At 41.9% G+C, this 19,038-nt stretch overlaps 3 protein-coding genes across 4 annotated transcripts in view; 1 reads left to right on the top strand and 2 right to left on the bottom strand.

The window, feature by feature from the left end:
• The window catches only part of LOC6623419 (uncharacterized protein DDB_G0271670), a 75,508-nt gene that overhangs the window by 4,650 nt on the left and 51,820 nt on the right, over positions 1-19,038 (top strand). Inside the window, exon 2 of one of the 2 annotated variants that reach the window (XM_032435102.2) lies at positions 161-1,403. In XM_032435102.2, coding sequence (XP_032290993.1) covers positions 392-1,403 — 1,012 coding nt within the window. In that variant the 5' untranslated portion in view covers positions 161-391. Of the gene's footprint in view, positions 1-134; positions 1,404-19,038 lie in introns of those variants that run through there. The other variant, XM_032435101.2, reaches the window with a different exon arrangement.
• Dic3 (Dicarboxylate carrier 3) lies at positions 4,932-7,883 on the bottom strand. The gene is made up of 4 exons (XM_002046143.4): positions 7,638-7,883; positions 7,334-7,571; positions 5,948-6,486; positions 4,932-5,299 (listed from the first exon to the last, which is right to left on the bottom strand). Exons 1-3 carry the CDS (start codon positions 7,804-7,806, stop codon positions 6,033-6,035), a joined length of 861 nt encoding a protein of 286 aa, XP_002046179.1. The 5' UTR covers positions 7,807-7,883; the 3' UTR covers positions 4,932-5,299; positions 5,948-6,032.
• LOC138911138 (uncharacterized) lies at positions 10,796-11,863 on the bottom strand. Its single transcript, XM_070208580.1, has 4 exons — positions 11,683-11,863; positions 11,466-11,624; positions 11,245-11,409; positions 10,796-11,184 (listed from the first exon to the last, which is right to left on the bottom strand). Exons 1-4 carry the CDS (start codon positions 11,785-11,787, stop codon positions 11,026-11,028), a joined length of 588 nt encoding a protein of 195 aa, XP_070064681.1. The 5' UTR covers positions 11,788-11,863; the 3' UTR covers positions 10,796-11,025.

Here is a 19,038-nt window from a genome sequence, read left to right as displayed (position 1 = left end):
CGTTTTCACTTTTGTATATTGACTTTAATGAAAAGGCCTGGTACGACTTATCTTATTTATTCAAATGTTTTTTAAGCATTACTCAAATCTTTTGTACTTTTTATACTTTGTTTTAAAACCCGTTTAATATCTGTTGTTTTTCTTCTACTTAATTTTGCAGCAGCTGCTGAGCGTTGGGTCGACTATCTTGGGGCTTCAATTGATGTTCCACTGTTGTGGTCGTTGTCGAGTACAGTGAACTATCAATTCGCATACAGTTGACGCTGTGGCCCCCACGCATTCAGCCAGTGGCGCCGCGGGGGCCCGCTGTACAGCAAGCACATTGGTTGCGTTCAATCTGACGCTTCTGGCAACAATCATATTGTGGTCGGGACAAGCCCTCGCGGTGCCCATGCACAGCAGACAAAGCCAGAGTATTGCATACTTTTGGGCGCCCAACAGGGAGCGGGAACAGCAGGAGCCGAAAACCAGCAGCACCAGCAGCAGCAGCAGCAGCAACATCCTTCACAAAATCTGTCGGACATGCCAGAACGGCAGCAACAGCATCCAGAGAACGGAAGCATATCGCAAACATATTGGAAGCGCCGCAAGTGGAAACATAGCCAGTGGAAACGCCTCAAGTGTATATAGTGCGTACGATGCGACGCGCTTACGCGTTTCGCACAGTGTAAATAGTGCAAATAATAAGTTAGATTTAATTATAAAACGCATCGGCAGCAGCCAGAGCAAAGTGTTGCCCAAACATAATTCGCTGCCAGCCGCAAATTTGCCTAATAAATTACCAACAACAGCAACAACAGCAACAGCAGCAACAACAACAACAACAACAACAACGACAACAACCGGGACACAAACAGAAACACGCGTCTACCAGCCCGTTCCACCGCCACCTCCGTCTCCTCCGGCTCCTGCTCCTGGTCGTCGTCGCGCCGCGTCGCACTCGACTGACGTTGGCGTCGCCGCCGTCGCCGTCGTTGCCCCTGCGACGGCATTCGGTTCGCCCGCGTCCATGTTTCTGCCATATCAAATTAATCAACGTGCTACATTGTTGCAGGCAACTAAAACAGCAACAGCAACGGCAACAATTGCAACGCCTCATGTGCCAAGAGCAACAACAACAACAACAACAACAACAACAAAAACGCGCAACACTCTGCATGCTGCGCATCGAATTTTTAATCGTGATATAGTCCGAACAGCGACCACCGCATCACCTTTGACATCGCAACAACAACATAAACAACAACAACCAGCAACATCGACAACATCAACAACAACAACAACAGCACGAGTCGAATTCATACTCTATACAGAGATATACGAAGAGAATTCACATTTCGATACGAATTTCGTTACGGATTCAGGGAAAAATAGGAGCAGCAAAAGCTTTTGGCAGAAATACGGTGAGTAGGTAATATATTAAATAAATAAAAAAAGAACATATCCTATATTAAAGCCAGCATTCTATTAAATTGCCTACAAACACATGTTTTAACCAGGACTGCACAGCAAAAATTCTTTTAAAAAGTTATTTCTGGTTCTATGAAATAATTGTGTTATCAACGTATTCAGAATTTAAAGATGGGAATCGAAACTTCTCTTTGATTTGATAGATTTAAAATTCCTGTCTATAATTTATGATTGTGTGCGCAGGTATTAAAATATCATTTCTGAGATCATTTGTAGGCTGGTTTTGTTATCTTTGTTGCCTGTTTATCGCTTATAATTCGCAAGTGGTTCTAGCTTTGGACTGAAGATAAGGTCTTGTCAATAGTGTGATAGAACCAGGAGGTTCTTGAAAAAGATATACAGACTGTCTGTAGCTGTTTTTGGTGTTTATTCGTATACTTTTTTGCTGTTGGTCGTTATTTATTATTAATTCACTTTAACTTTTAAACTCTTTTAAAATTCTTAATTCTCTCTATGAGGCGTACACTCTATTTTTACGGAGTCTTCACTATTAAATTCCTTCCAAAATTTTCATATTTTCAAAAATTTCCATATGCATCATGAATTCCATTTCTGTCGGACATTGCAATTGGGCAACTCTACAGCTCTGTGGCCCAACTTGTCGGGCTTATAGGACTGGAACAGCTATGAAGATGTAGATGTGGGTTTTTTTTTTTGGAACACAGCTGCCGCTGGTTAACATAATTTTCGTGGGCATTTTTGCAACTCATTTTTGACTGCATAAATACAAAGAATAACAACAACAACAACAAGAAGAAGGAAGCGAAAAAAAAACAACAGACGGCAAAAAAAAAAAATAAATAAAAGTAGATATGAAATAAAATAAAAAGAGAGCGAAACAAAAGCAAAAAGAAACAAAATTGAAATCAACTTTTTCCAACGAATAAATTTCGAGTTTTCGATAGTCTCGGTCTGCCACAGACTGTGTCGTTGTCGTTGTCGACGTTGTTGTTGCTGCTGCTGCTGTCCTCCAGACAGACGGAGACCTGGCCAGCAAAAACAACAACAACAGCAACAACTACTGCAACAACAACAACAAGTCGCAGTCTGAGTGGCTGCGCTCTACGTGGGCTCCAACAGCGTCAGACTGTCTGGTATGCCACGCTCTCACTCTGGCCGCAGAGATGTAGAGCTGTCTATGTGTGTGTGTGTGTGTGTGTGTGTGTGTGTGTAACGGCACTAAGTTTCGTGATTGCCACATGTGGCTCCTTCTGACGCTGGCGGTTGCCCACTCTGTGTCTGTGTACATGTGTGTGTGTGTGTGTGTGTGTGCAGTTGTTGCTTTTTCAGTTGTCGCTGCGTTGTCTGACTGTGTCTGGCCTCCGTCTGTGCCCCTCTCACTCTCCAAGCCCCCCTCACGATCTGTTCATTCATTCGTCTGTCTGTCTCGTCTGACTGTGTAGGCGTCAGCCCCTCGTCATCATCATCATCATCGTCATCATCATCAACACGCGGCTGGCGCTCGCATTGGCCAATGCATAAAATTATACAGAGACATGACATGGTTTTGAATAATTAAGCGGAACGCCAAATGGCCTCCGCGCATCCCTTCACCGCCCGCAGCCCACTTAGGGCTGGCGACTTTTTAGAGACCCAAACATGTGCATTGGATTGCAGAGCTTGCCCACCCCCCTCCTTTCAACAAGTCCCTTCGCTTATGACCAACAAAGTTGTCATTTTACAACTCAATTTCGAAAGGATTAGGACTTTTGCCGGCTGGGCGCAGGATTTAACTTTGAGAGTTGAAATGCATTTGGCAACATTTTTTTTTTTGGGCAGTCCAATATGGCCGTTATTAGAGATGGACCAGTGTGTGTATATTCTTTTCTCTAATCGATTTATATCGCTTAAAATGTGATGGAGCTTGTGTGGGAGCTTGGGAAGCACACACAGCAGTCACTTTTGTAAGCCATGTCTAAACCCCGAAAACATCATTCAGTTCGGAATATATGGGAATAAGTGAAAGAGCTTGCATAACACGAACACGAACACGAATTTGGTTGTTCGTGTTACGCCGGACACGACACGCGGCCAGCGCTAACATTTAGAAAGGTTGAACAACAACAGCAATGACAGACATTATTGACAGCTGAGAATTGTTGGCTCATTTGAGACACGCTGGACACAGGTACAATTGCTGTTGTTGCTGTTGTTGCCACTGTTGCAGTTGCTTAGCTCTGCTCTGCTTTGAGCTGTCACAGTTGTCTGCTGTCTACTACTGTTTCCTGTTGCTGCGGCTGCCACGACAGACAACGTCTGTAGTCTAGACATAAGAGCAAGATAAGGGCGGGCAAGGGGTGCATTGCCAGGTCGGGAGTGAAGTGCAGGGGGGAGATGGGGTTGACAGCTGCCAAAGCTCAGGTGAAACACCGGGCGCGCACATCAACCGTCTGTTTTGTCGTCTGCAAAGTTATGGCCTAAAGAGTTGCCGTTGTTGCCGCCGTTGCCCGCTTTGGCGGTTCGCTGCGTCCCGGCGGTGCGGATTGGTGCGGGGCGGGGCGGTGCGGTGCGGTGCGGCAGTTGACAGCCTTAGATCAGAAGTGCAGTTGGCAGTTGATTTATGGCGGCGTTGAGTGCCTTTATGCGCACCTCAAATATGACAGAAGGCGTTGCAAGAGCGAGCACACAAAAAAAAAAAAAATAAAAAGAAATAAAAATAAAAAATACATAAAACCTGCCACAGAGCCTGCCCCTGCCCCTGCCGCTGCCCTAGGGCAAACATTGACGGAAGTTGTCGTCCTTTTGCGCCCTTTCCTTTTGCGGCCTGCTGCTGCTGCTGCTTGTTCTGTCCATTCACGCAACGAGCAAATTGTGGCAATTACCTGGTGCCTGCCCCAGCCAGTGGCAGTGGCCACTTGCCACTTGCCACTTGCCCTGTCCGCGTCTGTGTTGCATATTTCCTTGCTCCACATTGCTGTCGTTCTTGTCGCACCATTGCCGCTGTCAAAGTTGCCGGCGTGTTGCATGCTCAGCGATGCGTGTCGACAGCATATCAAACATATCCACATCCATTCGCCTGTCCACTCTCTCTTCCTCTCTTCCTCTGCCCCTCTCTCACTCCGTATTATGTGTGCGACCAGCCAAGCGCCTAACTGGCCTGCGTCCATTATTGAGCTGTCCCTTCCCTAACTCCAGTTAACGCTTTAAATATAATTGCGTTTGTATTCAAAACGCCCGTTAATTACGTTTACAGAAAATTTAATACCCTATGCAAAATGTTTTATGTATAGAATAATTTTCCTCAAATATGAATTTCGGATCTGAATCATCGATGACGTCATCGCTGACATGTCCTCGACCAAGTCTTATAGACAAGCATTGGCATGTTAAGGCGTAAAATAAAACTGCTCGAAGACGCCGTCAATGACATGTCATGCAGCGTGTCTTGCAAGACTAAAAAGTTATGTATTTTGCTTGATTTCTTCCGCTGCCTCTTTTCGCATTTAAAACAATGAGTTACATTTTCATTATATAGGCCAATATTTATTGGAACGACCGGACATGGTAAAATTTTTATGGCACCTGTAATGTGCATATGTATATATAGAAATACATATGCCACATGTTGTGCTACACATATTTTGACACAATGACAACACACATAAAGCCTAGACTTATTAGGGCGAGTCGGCGTTTGAGTTCTGCCGTTTAGTGTCCCAATCAATTTGATAGACAGCCGAAAGTAAAGGCAAAACAATTTTGAGGAGCATTTCAATTTCAAAATAGTTACAAATCAAATGCAATACGCCAGCCCTTTGGGTTTGGGGCCGGGAATGTTGAGCGGATGCAACGCTCAGATTTGGTCAGGAACATTCGAGGAGCACGTAACCTGAGGAAAAAACAGAAAATCGAGTCAAATGCAAGTGAGAGCGATAAAAACTGCAATCGTAATGCGAAGCAGATGAAACCGAATGATGCGAATGACGCGAATGACGTGCAACGCTGCCTCGAGCCGTGCCAGCCGAGTGGGGACTAGAGGAGCAGGAGACGCGACCAACCGACCGACCGACCGACCGACGGACCAACCGACCGACCGGCCGGTCGGCGAGGCACAGGCACAGAAATTGCAACCGATAATAATTATTTTTATGGAGTCTAGTCTGTGTCTAGACGATTTTTTTTTTGTTTTTGGTCTTTTTTTTTTGCAGTTACTTCACTTGCCATTTGCCGAGCAGGTCGGATTCCGCCACCACACTTTTGGTGTCTCGAGGGGAGGCTATGCTGCCGTCGCTGCCGTCGCTGCTGCTGCTGTGTGTCATTGTTTTCGCTTTGATTCCGATTTAACTGGTAAACTGGCATTTAACTGTTTCTCTTTGACAAACAAGACAGACGGGCGAGCGGCTGGGCGGCGTGCGGAAAAGCCCCAGACAGACAACTGCACCAAATAGAGCTGGCAGATAACTAGCGAGACGGTCAGACGAACGAACGGACGGACGGACGGACGGGCAGACAGTGCAAACATGAGGAAAAGTCAAACCTCTCTCTCTCTCTCTCTCTCTCTCTCTCTGCAGCTTCTGCGTTTAGCTTCAGATAATGCTGCCTCAAGCCGCAGATACGGCTGGCTATTTGCCATCCGGCGGCAGGTAACCGAAACGCAAGCGAGCCTGCTCGTACAGCATAAAGGTGATAATCGTATTGGGACTGACGCGCATCAGCGCCGGTACAAAACCCTTGTAGAACGCCAATGGACCCTGTTTCGCTGTGGCAATTGCAACCGCTGCCAGGCCGTTATATTCGCCGGGTGGGGCGTTCATGTAGGTTGTCTTCATTACATCAATCGGCTGGGTCATGACCGTGCCTATGATGCCAGCAACGGTTGAGGTTAGAAAATGCAGCGGCAATCCCTCCTTCAACTCAAAGTTCCCCTGCAGCACTTGCTTGACCTGGTCGTAAGCCGCATTTGTGCCAATTGTCAGTAGCACGGCTCGGGTTAAAGCTGGCACCGTACCACGGAATAGACTGCGAATACCCTCCTCCTTAGAGATGCGATAGAGACCATCGAAAACGTGCTTGTAGCTGGGGTAGGAGCGTGGATTTAGTTTACAGAAAAAAAGAAACAAACAAGAGTGTTCCAGTCGGGTGTTTGCGACGCACAGACGCACCCTAAAGCTAGAGGCAAACTGCATTTACAAAGATTCTAGCCCTCTGTCTATACCAAAGCACAAGGGTGGGAGGTGTCCAAGAAAGGAATTATATTTAATCTGTGTATGCCATAAGAAACATACACACAAAATTTGGCGTATCTAGCATTTAGGATTCTTGAGTAATGCCGTGTTTCTTCAAAATTCTTGCCTCAGTCCCTCACTGCCTATGGGATATCTAAGCTAAATTAACTGGGATGTTTGTTGCCCGATCGCTAAGAAATTGTCAGGGCTTAAATATAACTTTTAAGTATGTATAGAAAATCAAATATTTGAGCTCTACAAGCAGCTATATATATATACAATTTGATGGGTATAGATTTGTTTATATAGAGCGACTGTCAAACTAGATAGTCTAGACTAGAAAACCAACAGCTGTTGAAGCAAAACAATCTCAAGTCACAATAAGCATAATAATCAAGTGATATAGAGGGACAAAGGAGATACTCTAAGCTAGCTGCTCAGCTGCTCTCAAACTCAAGTCTGATTATATGCTATTTAGCTCGTCCACAATGAGTACAGGGTACAACTACTCTGTAGCATAAATAGTCTACCGCGAGCTTCCTGGTAATTTAGAGGGGCAAACTATAGAGGCAAACTAGATAGTCTAGACTAGATAATCTGAGCTGTTGAAGCTGCTCAATCCCAAGCCTGATTATAATCCCCTATCCCATTTAACTCGACCTCAATGTGTACAGGGTATTACTTGGTTGTCTGCTCACTTGCGTCGTTTTTCTACCGGCAACTTGCTATCGTTCTGCAATCGCACTGTGACAACATCACCGGGCACGCCCACAATGCCACCAAAAAAGCCTGCAAATGTGGCCAGCTGGACCTTGGCGCTCATATTGTTGGCATCCACGAATTGCTTGCCATATTCGTAGAGCGCAAAGCGTGCTGTTGTGTAGGTGAGCTGCCGAAACCAGGCAGCCGAGATGCCACTGTAAAATCCCACAATACCTAAATCAGGCGTTGCTTGGCATTATCTTTTAAACTCAATATGATGTTGCTACCTTTACCACTCACCTGAAGTTTTGTATATATTGGCAATCAGCTGAGAGACAGGCACCTTTGTTGTCTGCGTTTGCAGTTGGACTTTCACTAAATCGAGTGGATGCGTTGTTGTCACCGCAATTGCGGAGCAAACACCGCCCGACCACCAACGGGGCTGACGCTTCGAGTTATTATCAGCCATTTATGGAATATATATATATATATATATATATTTATATATATAATTGATATATATATATATATATATTGAAATTATTTGAGCAGCAACTACAAACCGTCGAGCCCAAGCGCAAAAATCATTTCTAAACTAAATTTTGATAATAAAAAAAATATCTAAAATAGAAAATACGTTGCTTGACAAGCACAAATATTTATGCTACTAGATACAACTACTTGACAAACAACTAAGGACAAATGTTTTTTTTTTTCTTTAAATGTCAAAAATGTATATTTCCACCCTTTTCGCTGAAAACTTTTACTACCCATTTTGCACTCAATAGCTTGAATTTTTCCCAAATCAGCAAAATTTATTTTCATCCAGTTTCGTGAAAAATTTCCATCCTTTTTGACATTAGTGGAAACTCCTTTGCGTAATGGGTTTAGGAAAGTCCTTGAAACGCGTCTCAAACAATTTCACTTATGAGTTTTTCATTCATTTTCAACACCCACAAGGGTGGAAATTTTCTTACCAAACTAACTTTTATAGCCATATTGAGCCTAGCGTGAATTTAACAAAATCATTTTATACATATATTTTTTTATATTTTCTTAAAAAGCTTTTCATCTATTATCTATACTTTTGTCAATTTAAATATTTACTATTATACTCCCTCATACAAACTTCATCAACTATTTATCCTAGTTTCATTTAAGATATTTTCACCCATGTTCCACACTAGAAGGTGGAATTTATTTAAAACCTCTAATATATATTATATATATTCTTAGATAAAAATGGACTATAATTGAAATTGAATCAATTGCCCTGCATTTTCGCTGAGTGTAGTGCGACTTGCGCAGTTGCCAGTTGAGTTGTTGGCGGCATTTGCCATGACAATAAACGACACCTTTTGCACTCTGGTCTCTGGTATTTCGCATCGCTGCTCGGCTGCCTTGTCGGCAACAACTGCTCCGATATTATGTTATTATGGCAATTATAGTTACGACACGATTCGCTGTCTCGTCATGAGAGAGGCGGCATCTATGGTATTTTTTGAATGTGCACAGATTTGCACGCTGCGATAACTATGGAGGCGAGCTGATGCCGCGCAGTCGCCGTTGCAGCCGCAGTTGCAATTACAAACATTTTAATGCAATTAACACACACACACCTGTGCGAGGCAAGGGAAACGGTTCGCTGCTCATTTGCCTGGCCGATTGCAATTCGAAACGCGGCGGCATCGCCAAAAGCCAAGCTCAAACTACACAAAAAGTGAAGAAGAAAAAATCATCAAAGCGTTTGCGACATCTGTGCGTGTGTCAGTGTCGATTTCAACCCACAATGCACCACCAACAGCAAGAGCACCACAATCGGCACCACCAGCCAACAGACTAAGGCAATGAGGTATACCTCTGTGAGGTTTGCCGCCCCGGACTGCTATCAGTGTACCAGATACGTCCTCCTCGATGTCGTCGTCTGCGTTCTTGTCTTCTTTGTAGTTGCCGCCATGCACTTCTTGTCAGAGCGTGTGTACGTATGTGTGTGTGTGTGTGTGTGTGTGTGTGTGTGTTGGAGTGTATGTGTGTCGGCCAAGTCTAACGAGCCAGTTGGCCAGTTGATAATAAGGGCCAGTTGAACATGCCACCGGCCGCAATATGGTTACAACATGTCATCCACGTCCTTTTAGCCAATGGCCGGCGAATGCAATCAGTTTGCGCTTCATTTCACCCAAAGGGCTCTTCACTTGGCGTATTGTCTTAATTATAGCAAGCGTTTGTGCACAGGGGGTCAATGGGTTAAAGGGCGTAGCAGAAGCGACGAAGAGAAATGACTCAATTGATACGTTAGAGGGTTTATTAGCTAAGCGTTTCTTAAGTGTTGAATGGGTTTGGTAGAATTAGAAGGTAATTTCTGAGACAGAGAACAAATTATTATTATTTTAAGAGCTTTATTTTTCATAAAACAAAAACTAAATTCGAGGTTTCTATAAAATATTTAAAGCTTACATTCATTCCAATCAAAGCTGCGAATGCGAATAAAGCCAGAGACCCGAAAAGAGCTCCCAACTCTACACACCTTTTTTTTTGCCCATAGAACTGACACCTGGCCGAACGGCGTATCTCAATTAATGAAAAGTATAGGTTGGCAGAAGCTTAAATGAAATTATACGCTTTTTGGCTCTGTGCACTCAAAGCAAGATTAAGGAGCAGAACTTTAGGTAAACATAAATAGCTGCTCCATGGAAAAGTGGCTAACTAACTGACGCTCTGATTGCCGCAGCTGGCCATATCCATTATAATCCGACAGGCTAAACAGAAAAAGCCACAGAGCTCGCTTGCTGCTTACGCAATACACGTGGCCAGACAGCAAAAGAGAGAGAGCGAGAGAGAGAGAGAGAAAGCGTGGGCAGATGGCAGCCAGGTAGCTATGCTCATCAGCTGGCGTCCAGGGTAAACTATTTACCCAAGCGATTAGCTGCCGTTTCACTTGGCAGACGACTAAATGACTCGACAACCTTGGCAGCATGCTCCAGGGAAATGCTAAAGTAGAGATAGAGAAAGACAGAGAGAAAGAGAGAGAGAGAGCGGGAGGGCAGGGGACTTTGGGGACACAACCAATTTTCATATTCTAGGTCATTAGAGAAAAACAAAATAGACGACAAGCAAAATGTGCTTTAATTATTAATAATGTGTTAAACAAACACAGGCGACGCTTGTCCTTAAGCATCTTACTCTCGGCTTTTCATTAAATTTTCAAATCAGTTTTCCCTACATTTTCCAAGCTCCGATGCGGTTTATCAGAAATCGCAAAAAGCAGTAGCAAAAGAAGCTTAGCTTTGAAAATGAGTTCACAGTCAATTAGAATAAATTAATTTCACTTCCACTCAGTGGGGTGGATTTTACGAAAGGTGTGAATTTTGTATTTCATTAATTTTTCAACCTAGGATTTGACTTAGCTTAAATCGGTGAAAGACGTATCCATTAATTTTCCAAGCACAGCTTGGCGAAGAAGTATTAAGTCAATCAGAAGAAATAAATGGAAGTGAATTCCCCTAAATGGAAACGCATTAATTTAAAATTCATTCACAGCCTTGCGATGGAGTTTTAAGTTAATCAAAAGAAATAAATACAATTTCCACCAATTTTCCACCGTTTCTAGTGGAATATTTTACAATGAATGAATAGTCAATCAGCCGGAACGTATTAACAACAAGTAACTGCACCTGGAATTCGATTTTATTTAATTGGTTATCCTTAGGTAAAGATTAATGGTGCACGCCTTCACTTTGTAGATATAGAAGATGACATAGATGGCATAATCTCCCATGGGTATGGGCAAATATCGTGCAAATTCCAACTCATGATCGCCAGTAAATAGCTTGTCAACTATAATGTCATGCTAATCGAGAAGGAAAAATGAATAAGAGGGAGTATAAATGAAATGGAGGGAGCTACTCACATTGTAGGGACACGTGTGATTCATGTTGGAGCGATTTTTCAAGGTGTTATAAAATAATATTAATATGGGATGTCTAGGCTGTTTTAGAAACTTGCAGGCATCGAAGGTGACATCAAAGAAAAATGGCTTATAGCCGGAGTTGTAGCGCATGCACCTAATGTTGATCTATTTTGATATTTAACAGACAAGCACTTATGCTTGCAACTGGGCGTGGCACTCACCGTTACATTATTTATGGGCTTGGTATAGATGTTCGCATGTACGCTAACATACTTATGGGTACGATTTACAGCCTTGATGTGACAATGCTGGAAATTGCCAATCTTTCTGTCCGTAAAGTTGCACTTCAGATTCGTGAATGTCACATGTGCCACAATACACTGCAAACGTTAGAATGCTGAGCGAAAAGGCTGGCAAAATAGATTTTCCTTTGCTTACCGTTAGAAAAGCCATGCACACAAATAACTTTCGCAGCATGTTGATGAAACACATATGAAACAAAGCATTCAACATTGCTTTTCGAACAACTTTTTTCGATATCATTTACGAGCACAATTAATACAACTTTCGAAGAACCAATCGCAATTACACGGTATTTAAACGCAATAATATTATCATTATCACAAATAATATTATAATTATCAAAATGGATGAACACTTTAGGGGCTTTTAGTCAATTTGCTTTTTAACATTTCATTAAATATTTACTTAGCATTCAAAACTGACAATTCTGTTTCGTAAATGATTTGCAGGGAGAGAAATAGTGTGTGAGAGAGCGAGATAGAGAGAGAGAGAGCGAGTGAGAGCGAGGAAGCGAGTAAGAGAGCCAAAAAAAGCGCGGTACATTTTCAAATTGTTTTTTTTTTGTTACATTCGTAAACATTTTGTTGTTTTCGCTTTTCATTTTCTTTTCTGTCTCAAATTCTTAAATGTTTTCCTGGCAACCTTTGACTAAAGCGTATTTGCTTTCTGATTTCCTGTCTGCCTGAAATTCGTAAGCGTTTTGCTGGCAACATTAACTTAAAAAGAACCCACTTGCTTTTTCCAGTTCCTATTTTTATCATCTTCTTGAACCTTGGACTCTAACGTTTACTAGAGAGAAAGCGACATTTCATCTTATATTTAGAAAACCTTTGCATAATACTTATATTCCCAAATGTATCTCCGAATAGAAAACATATTTTCAAACGAATTCTTCAAGTTTTGACTGGTTCTCAACTCATGCGTATGCAATGCATATACAGAAAGTTTTTAAAAGAAGAGGACGTTGGGGAAGCGTACAAAGGTAAAGCTGACCAGGCATAGGGGGAATGCGAAACGAGTCCAGACAAAAAGAATTTTATTGGCCTTCACTTAGCGCTCATAAATTTGTCTGCCGCAAAAGCTGGAACAACAAGAAGAACAAGAGGAAGCAAAGGCAAGATGAAGACAAAATAAGGTTGATATGCGAGGCTTCCGCTGCCGCGAACTGGTTCCAAAATGGACACCGGAGACAACTTGTGTGTGCGTGTGGGTGTGCGTTAAAAAAGTGCTATTAAATTGGCATGTTACACGGGTTAGCGAGCCACCTGCACCACACCCAGGTGCAGTCCACCCTTTTCTTGTTTTGGCCACAATTCACAGTCAGCGCTGACCTCGGGTTAAACTTGGCTGCAAAGTCGCGCGCGGCTGCCACTTCACGTTGCATAAATCTGATCGAAAAGTCGTCGCTGCAGCATTTTGAGGCCAAGTTGGCAACTTTGTCTGGGCCAAATTCAGCTTTAGAGCTGCAGCAGCTGGTCTAAAAATAGCCATGGCCTCATGTTGGTCAAGTTTGCTGCCCCGAATGCCTGCCAGCCCGCCTGTACGCCTGCCTTTGAAACGTTAGTCTGGCTTTCAGCTCTGATCGCGTTTCGTGCGTCATTGCATGCAAACACACACACACATACAGAGACACACAAAGGCACATACACACACGGAGACACACTCGATTCGTCGCGACTCGCGTCTCACAAGGCGTTGCACCTTTGGGCGAAGGTGCATTGATCGCTGTGTCTGCTGCAGCGCCAGATCCGAGACCGCAGCTCGGTCATTGCCTCAGCGCAAACTCAAAATTATTGTTGTATTTAAGGTATTTATGTGCATATCTCTGAGCCAGTTACAAAAGAAATACCGAAAAAAGCCGGCGAGTAAAGAGGCAAGAAATATCTCTGGATTGCCGAAGAAAATATACACTTGCAGATACATCTACATCTACATCTACATCTACATCTCTACATCTACATCTACATCCTACATCTACTCTACATCTACATCTACATCTACATCTACATCTACATCTACATCTACATCTACATCTACATCTACATCTACATCTACATCTACATCTACATCTACATCTACATCTACATCTACATCTACATCTACGACATCTACATCTACATCTACATCTACAATCTACACTACATCTACATCTACATCTACATCTACATCTACATCTACATCTACATCTACATCTGGGTCTACATCTACATCTACATCTACATCTACATCTACATCACATCTACATCTACATTACATCTACATCTACATCTACATCTACATCTACATCTACATCTACATCTACATCTACATCTACATCTACATCTACATCTACATCTACATCTACATCTAACATCTACATCTACATCTACATCTACACTACATCTACATCTACATCTACATCTACATCTACATCTACATCTACATCTACATCTACATCTACATCTACATCTACATCTACATCTACATCTACATCTACATCTACATCTACATCTACATCTACATCTACATCTACATCTACATCTACATCTACATCTACATCTACATCTACATCTACATCTACATCTACATCTACATCTACATCTACATCTACATCTACATCTACATCTACATCTACATCTACATCTACATCTACATCTACATCTACATCTACATCTACATCTACATCTACATCTACATCTACATCTACATCTACATCTACATCTACATCTACATCTACATCTACATCTACATCTACATCTGCATCCCCTGTATGAAATGTCTGCTCATTGCGATACATATTGCATTACAAAATGTGAATACTCCACCAGGCAAAGGGTATGATAACAGTCAACAAATTGAAACTGAAAAATGCGTTCAATGAACGCGCATCGAAAACGCAGCGCGCGTGCGTTTTGGGGCAACGATCGATGATCGATAAGAGCAGGCGACGCGCCACATGAACAGACGACGCCATTTGGTTTTGACGACTGAACAAATTATGTGCCAAGTGCAGTTTGCAGTTGACTTTCGACTGAGCGCCAAAGCAAGACACGCGTCACAGCCAGTGTTGACAAGCATAGCTGTAAAAATGTTGCTAAATTGAACAAAATCAACTTAAACCTGCTGAATGGAGGTGTTAGCAGGCTAATTCATAAGATTAAGTCCACAAAACGGCAAAGAAAAACTTCATTTTGACTTGAATTTCAACTAAAAAATCTGTAGTCAGATTTAAATGCCAGATTATTTTAGAGGGGAAACCATGAAGAAAATGCCAAGCCTTATAAAAATCAGTTGAGCTTTGACCGAGTTATCCACATGGGAAATATTGACCCATGTCTATATACGAATCCCAGAGGCACGATTTTGACATGAATTTCGACTAAAAAATCGGTGATGAGATTTAAATGCCAGATTATTTTAAAGGGAAAACCATGAAGAAAAAGCCAAGCCTTGTGAAAATCAGTTGAGTTTTGACGAAGTTATCCACATGGGAAATATTGACCCAGGTCTATATACGAATTCTAGAGGCACGATTTTGACATGAATTTCGACTAAAAAATCGGTGATGAGATTTAAATGCCAGATTATTTAAGAGGGAAAACCATGAAGAAAAAGACAAGCCTCGCGAAAATCTGTTGAGTTTTGACCGAGTTATGCGGATGGGAAATATTGACCGAGGTCTATATACGAATCCTAGAAGCACGATTTTGACATGAATTTCGACTAAAAAATCTGTGATGAGATTTAAATGCCAGATTATTTTAGAGGGAAAACCATGAAGAAAAAGCCAAGCCTCGTGAAAATCAGTTGAGTTTTGACCGAGTTATCCACATGGGAAATATTGACCCATGTCTATATACGAATCCTAGAGGCACGATTTTGACATGAATTTCGACTAAAATATCGGTGATGAGATTTAAATGCCAGATTATTTTAGAGGGTAAACCATGAAGAAAATGCCAAGCCTCATAAAAATCGGTTGAGTTTTGACCGAGTTATGTGAATGGGAAATTTTGACCCAGGTCTATATACGAATCCTAGAGGCACGATTTTCACATGAATTTCGACTAAAAAATCTGTAGTCAGATTTAAATGCCAGATTATTTTAGAGGGGAAACCATGAAGAAAATGCCAAGCCTTATAAAAATCAGTTGAGCTTTGACCGAGTTATCCACATGGGAAATATTGACCCATGTCTATATACGAATCCTAGAGGCACGATTTTCACATGAATTTCGACTAAAAAATCGGTGATGAGATTTAAATGCCAGATTATTTTAAAGGGAAAACCATGAAGAAAAAGCCAAGCCTTGTGAAAATCAGTTGAGTTTTGACGAAGTTATCCACATGGGAAATATTGACCCAGGTCTATATACGAATCCTAGAGGCACGATTTTGACATGAATTTCGACTAAAATATCGGTGATGAGATTTAAATGCCAGATTATTTTAGAGGGGAAACCATGAAGAAAATGCCAAGCCTCATAAAAATCGGTTGAGTTTTGACCGAGTTATCCGCTTGGGAAATATTGACCGAGGTCTATATACGAATCCTAGAAGCACGATTTTGACATGAATTTCGACTAAAAAATCTGTGATGAGATTTAAATGCCAGATTATTTTAGAGGGAAAACCATGAAGAAAAAGCCAAGCCTCGTGAAAATCAGTTGAGTTTTGACCGAGTTATCCACATGGGAAATATTGACCCATGTCTATATACGAATCCTAGAGGCACGATTTTGACATGAATTTCGACTAAAATATCGGTGATGAGATTTAAATGCCAGATTATTTTAGAGGGGAAACCATGAAGAAAATGCCAAGCCTCATAAAAATCGGTTGAGTTTTGACCGAGTTATCCGCTTGGGAAATATTGACCCAGGTCATATACGAATCCTAGAGGCACGATTTTGACATGAATTTCGACTAAAAAATCTGTGATGAGATTTAAATGCCAGATTATTTTAGAGGGAAAACCATGAAGAAAAAGCCAAGCCTCGTGAAAATCAGTTAAGTTTTGACCGAGTTATCCGCTTGGGAAATATTGACCCAGGTCTATATACGAATCCTAGAGGCACGATTTTCACATGAATTTCGACTAAAAAATCGGTGATGAGATTTAAATGCCAGATTATTTAAGAGGGAAAACCATGAAGAAAAAGCCAAGCCTCATACAAATCAGTTGAGTTTTGACCGAGTTATCCACATGGGAAATATTGACCCTCGGTCAATATTTCCCATCCGCATAACTCGGTCAAAACTCAACAGATTTTCGCGAGGCTTGTCTTTTTCTTCATGGTTTTCCCTCTTAAATAATCTGGCATTTAAATCTCATCACCGATATTTTAGTCGAAATTCATGTCAAAATCGTGCCTCTAGGATTCGTATATAGACCTGGGTCAATATTTCCCATGTGGATAACTTCGTCAAAACTCAACTGATTTTCACAAGGCTTGGCTTTTTCTTCATGGTTTTCCCTTTAAAATAATCTGGCATTTAAATCTCATCACCGATTTTTTAGTCGAAATTCATGTGAAAATCGTGCCTCTAGGATTCGTATATAGACATGGGTCAATATTTCCCATGTGGATAACTCGGTCAAAGCTCAACTGATTTTTATAAGGCTTGGCATTTTCTTCATGGTTTCCCCTGAGTTTTTACTGCGTTTTGCAAATGTATATAGCCAAATATAGCTTTAAATATAGCTAGCTCTCAGTTCTCAGCTGTTAACCTTTTATATTTAGCTATAAGCTAGCAAGAACTGACAACACTGATCATGCTACCCTCCCCTTAAATTTATGGTGCCCCACCCACCGTCTCAGCCAGCTGCTCGCTTGATGAATGGGACACGTGCGCATTAGCTGGCAGGCACAGGCCAGAGCAGAGCAAGCCATGCCCAACGAGCAAACAAATACACACACACAAACACAAACACACACACACACACACAGTCGCACAACAGCAATCAGAAATCCATTGGGGCCGGCGCAGTTCATCGGCCAGCGAATCGATTGAGTAACTGACTGACTGACTGCATAACTGAGCGTGCAACTGACTCAACTGGCGCAATAAAGTATATAACATATACACACTCAGACACACACACACTCGCACACACACTCGTTGATTAGCCAGAGCTAATTGCAGCCGAGAGTGTCATGTGTGTGTGCATGCGCCATTCACTGATTGCTTAAGGCTCAAGCATGTCGCGACAGTTGATTTAACTCACTTTCAATAGAGCCAGACGACCTATCGTAAAGACCCAACCAATCCAACTGCCGGCCATTGATAATGCATAATAAACCAATAAAATACAAATACTAATTGCAATTATTATAGACCTGACCCTGGCTGCCAGACAGCCAGCCAATCTGTCTGTCTCCCTGTCCGTCTGTCTATCAGACAATCTATCTGATTGTCTGATTGTTTATCTAACGAATGCGCCTGTCTGCTGTTCATTTATTTGGCCAACATTAATATATTACTAATAATATTGCTTATGAGTCCTATATAAATAAAACATATGCAAATTCACAGACGTCGCTTGCCAACTCAATTATCATGCCCTTTTCGCAGACTCATGACGTCACGTTGCAAAACAGACTTCGCTTTTATAACCCGAACTCAAGCATTATATTTGACAGAAGGACAGACAGAAGAAAGCATGTCTGATTCCTTAAAGTATAAATATATATATATATTCTTGATCAGCAGCAATAGCCGAGGCGATCTAGTCAAAAGAGCTAGAGTCTTGAAATTCTAAACGTAGGTCCTCCTTGTGCCTTACTTGATGTTGATGTTTTTTCATGCAAACTTTGACAATCGCTTTAAGTTTCGTGCAGTTCGTGCTTTCGCAAACCTCAGCTTGGTGCTAAATTACGAGTCCAAAAACCATTGTAGACATTTGAGCAGCTCAAGAGCTTAGCCTACATCAGTCAGTTAGATGTTCATAGAATTTGGTTCCTCATCTTCCAAGCTCTTCTTTCTCCTTAGGCTGAAACACTGCGTCGCTTTAACAGGCTTATCAAACCTTGGCAAAAGTTCAAGTTTAGCAAAACAATAAAACGTGTGCAAACATGCAAGACACAGCGCTTAAATAAAAAAATATTATCCAATTATCTTTCAAGCATTTAAAGTCCACTTAAAACGCACCAACTCAGACGCAAGGCAACGCAATCTGCTAATGTTTATGTTAGCCGCCACGCCTTAAAAATGAAATCGCACAATCTTCAATCAGCTTAACTGCGCATAAATGTCTAAGATGTCGTCACATACATTTACTGTCATATTTGGTGTATTAAATAAATAGAAGTTCCCACGCACACGCATACTCCACACGTATTTGCGAGGTGTGCACAAATGTTGTCTCACTTCCTTTCGGTTGCCTACTTCCGATGTCTAATGCGACGTCATAGCAAGCTGGCAATGCGGCGTATGCTTTATTTTGCCGGCATTGCGTATACGCCGCATAGCACAACAGAACCTACTGTAAATATGCGTGGGCAGCACATT

The sequence above is a fragment of the Drosophila virilis genome, chromosome 3 (assembly GCF_030788295.1).
Source record: "Drosophila virilis strain 15010-1051.87 chromosome 3, Dvir_AGI_RSII-ME, whole genome shotgun sequence".
Classification (NCBI taxonomy): Eukaryota; Metazoa; Arthropoda; class Insecta; order Diptera; family Drosophilidae; genus Drosophila; species Drosophila virilis.
The sequence above is the reverse complement of the archived record's forward strand: the minus strand, read 5'-3'. Positions and strand labels throughout refer to the sequence as shown.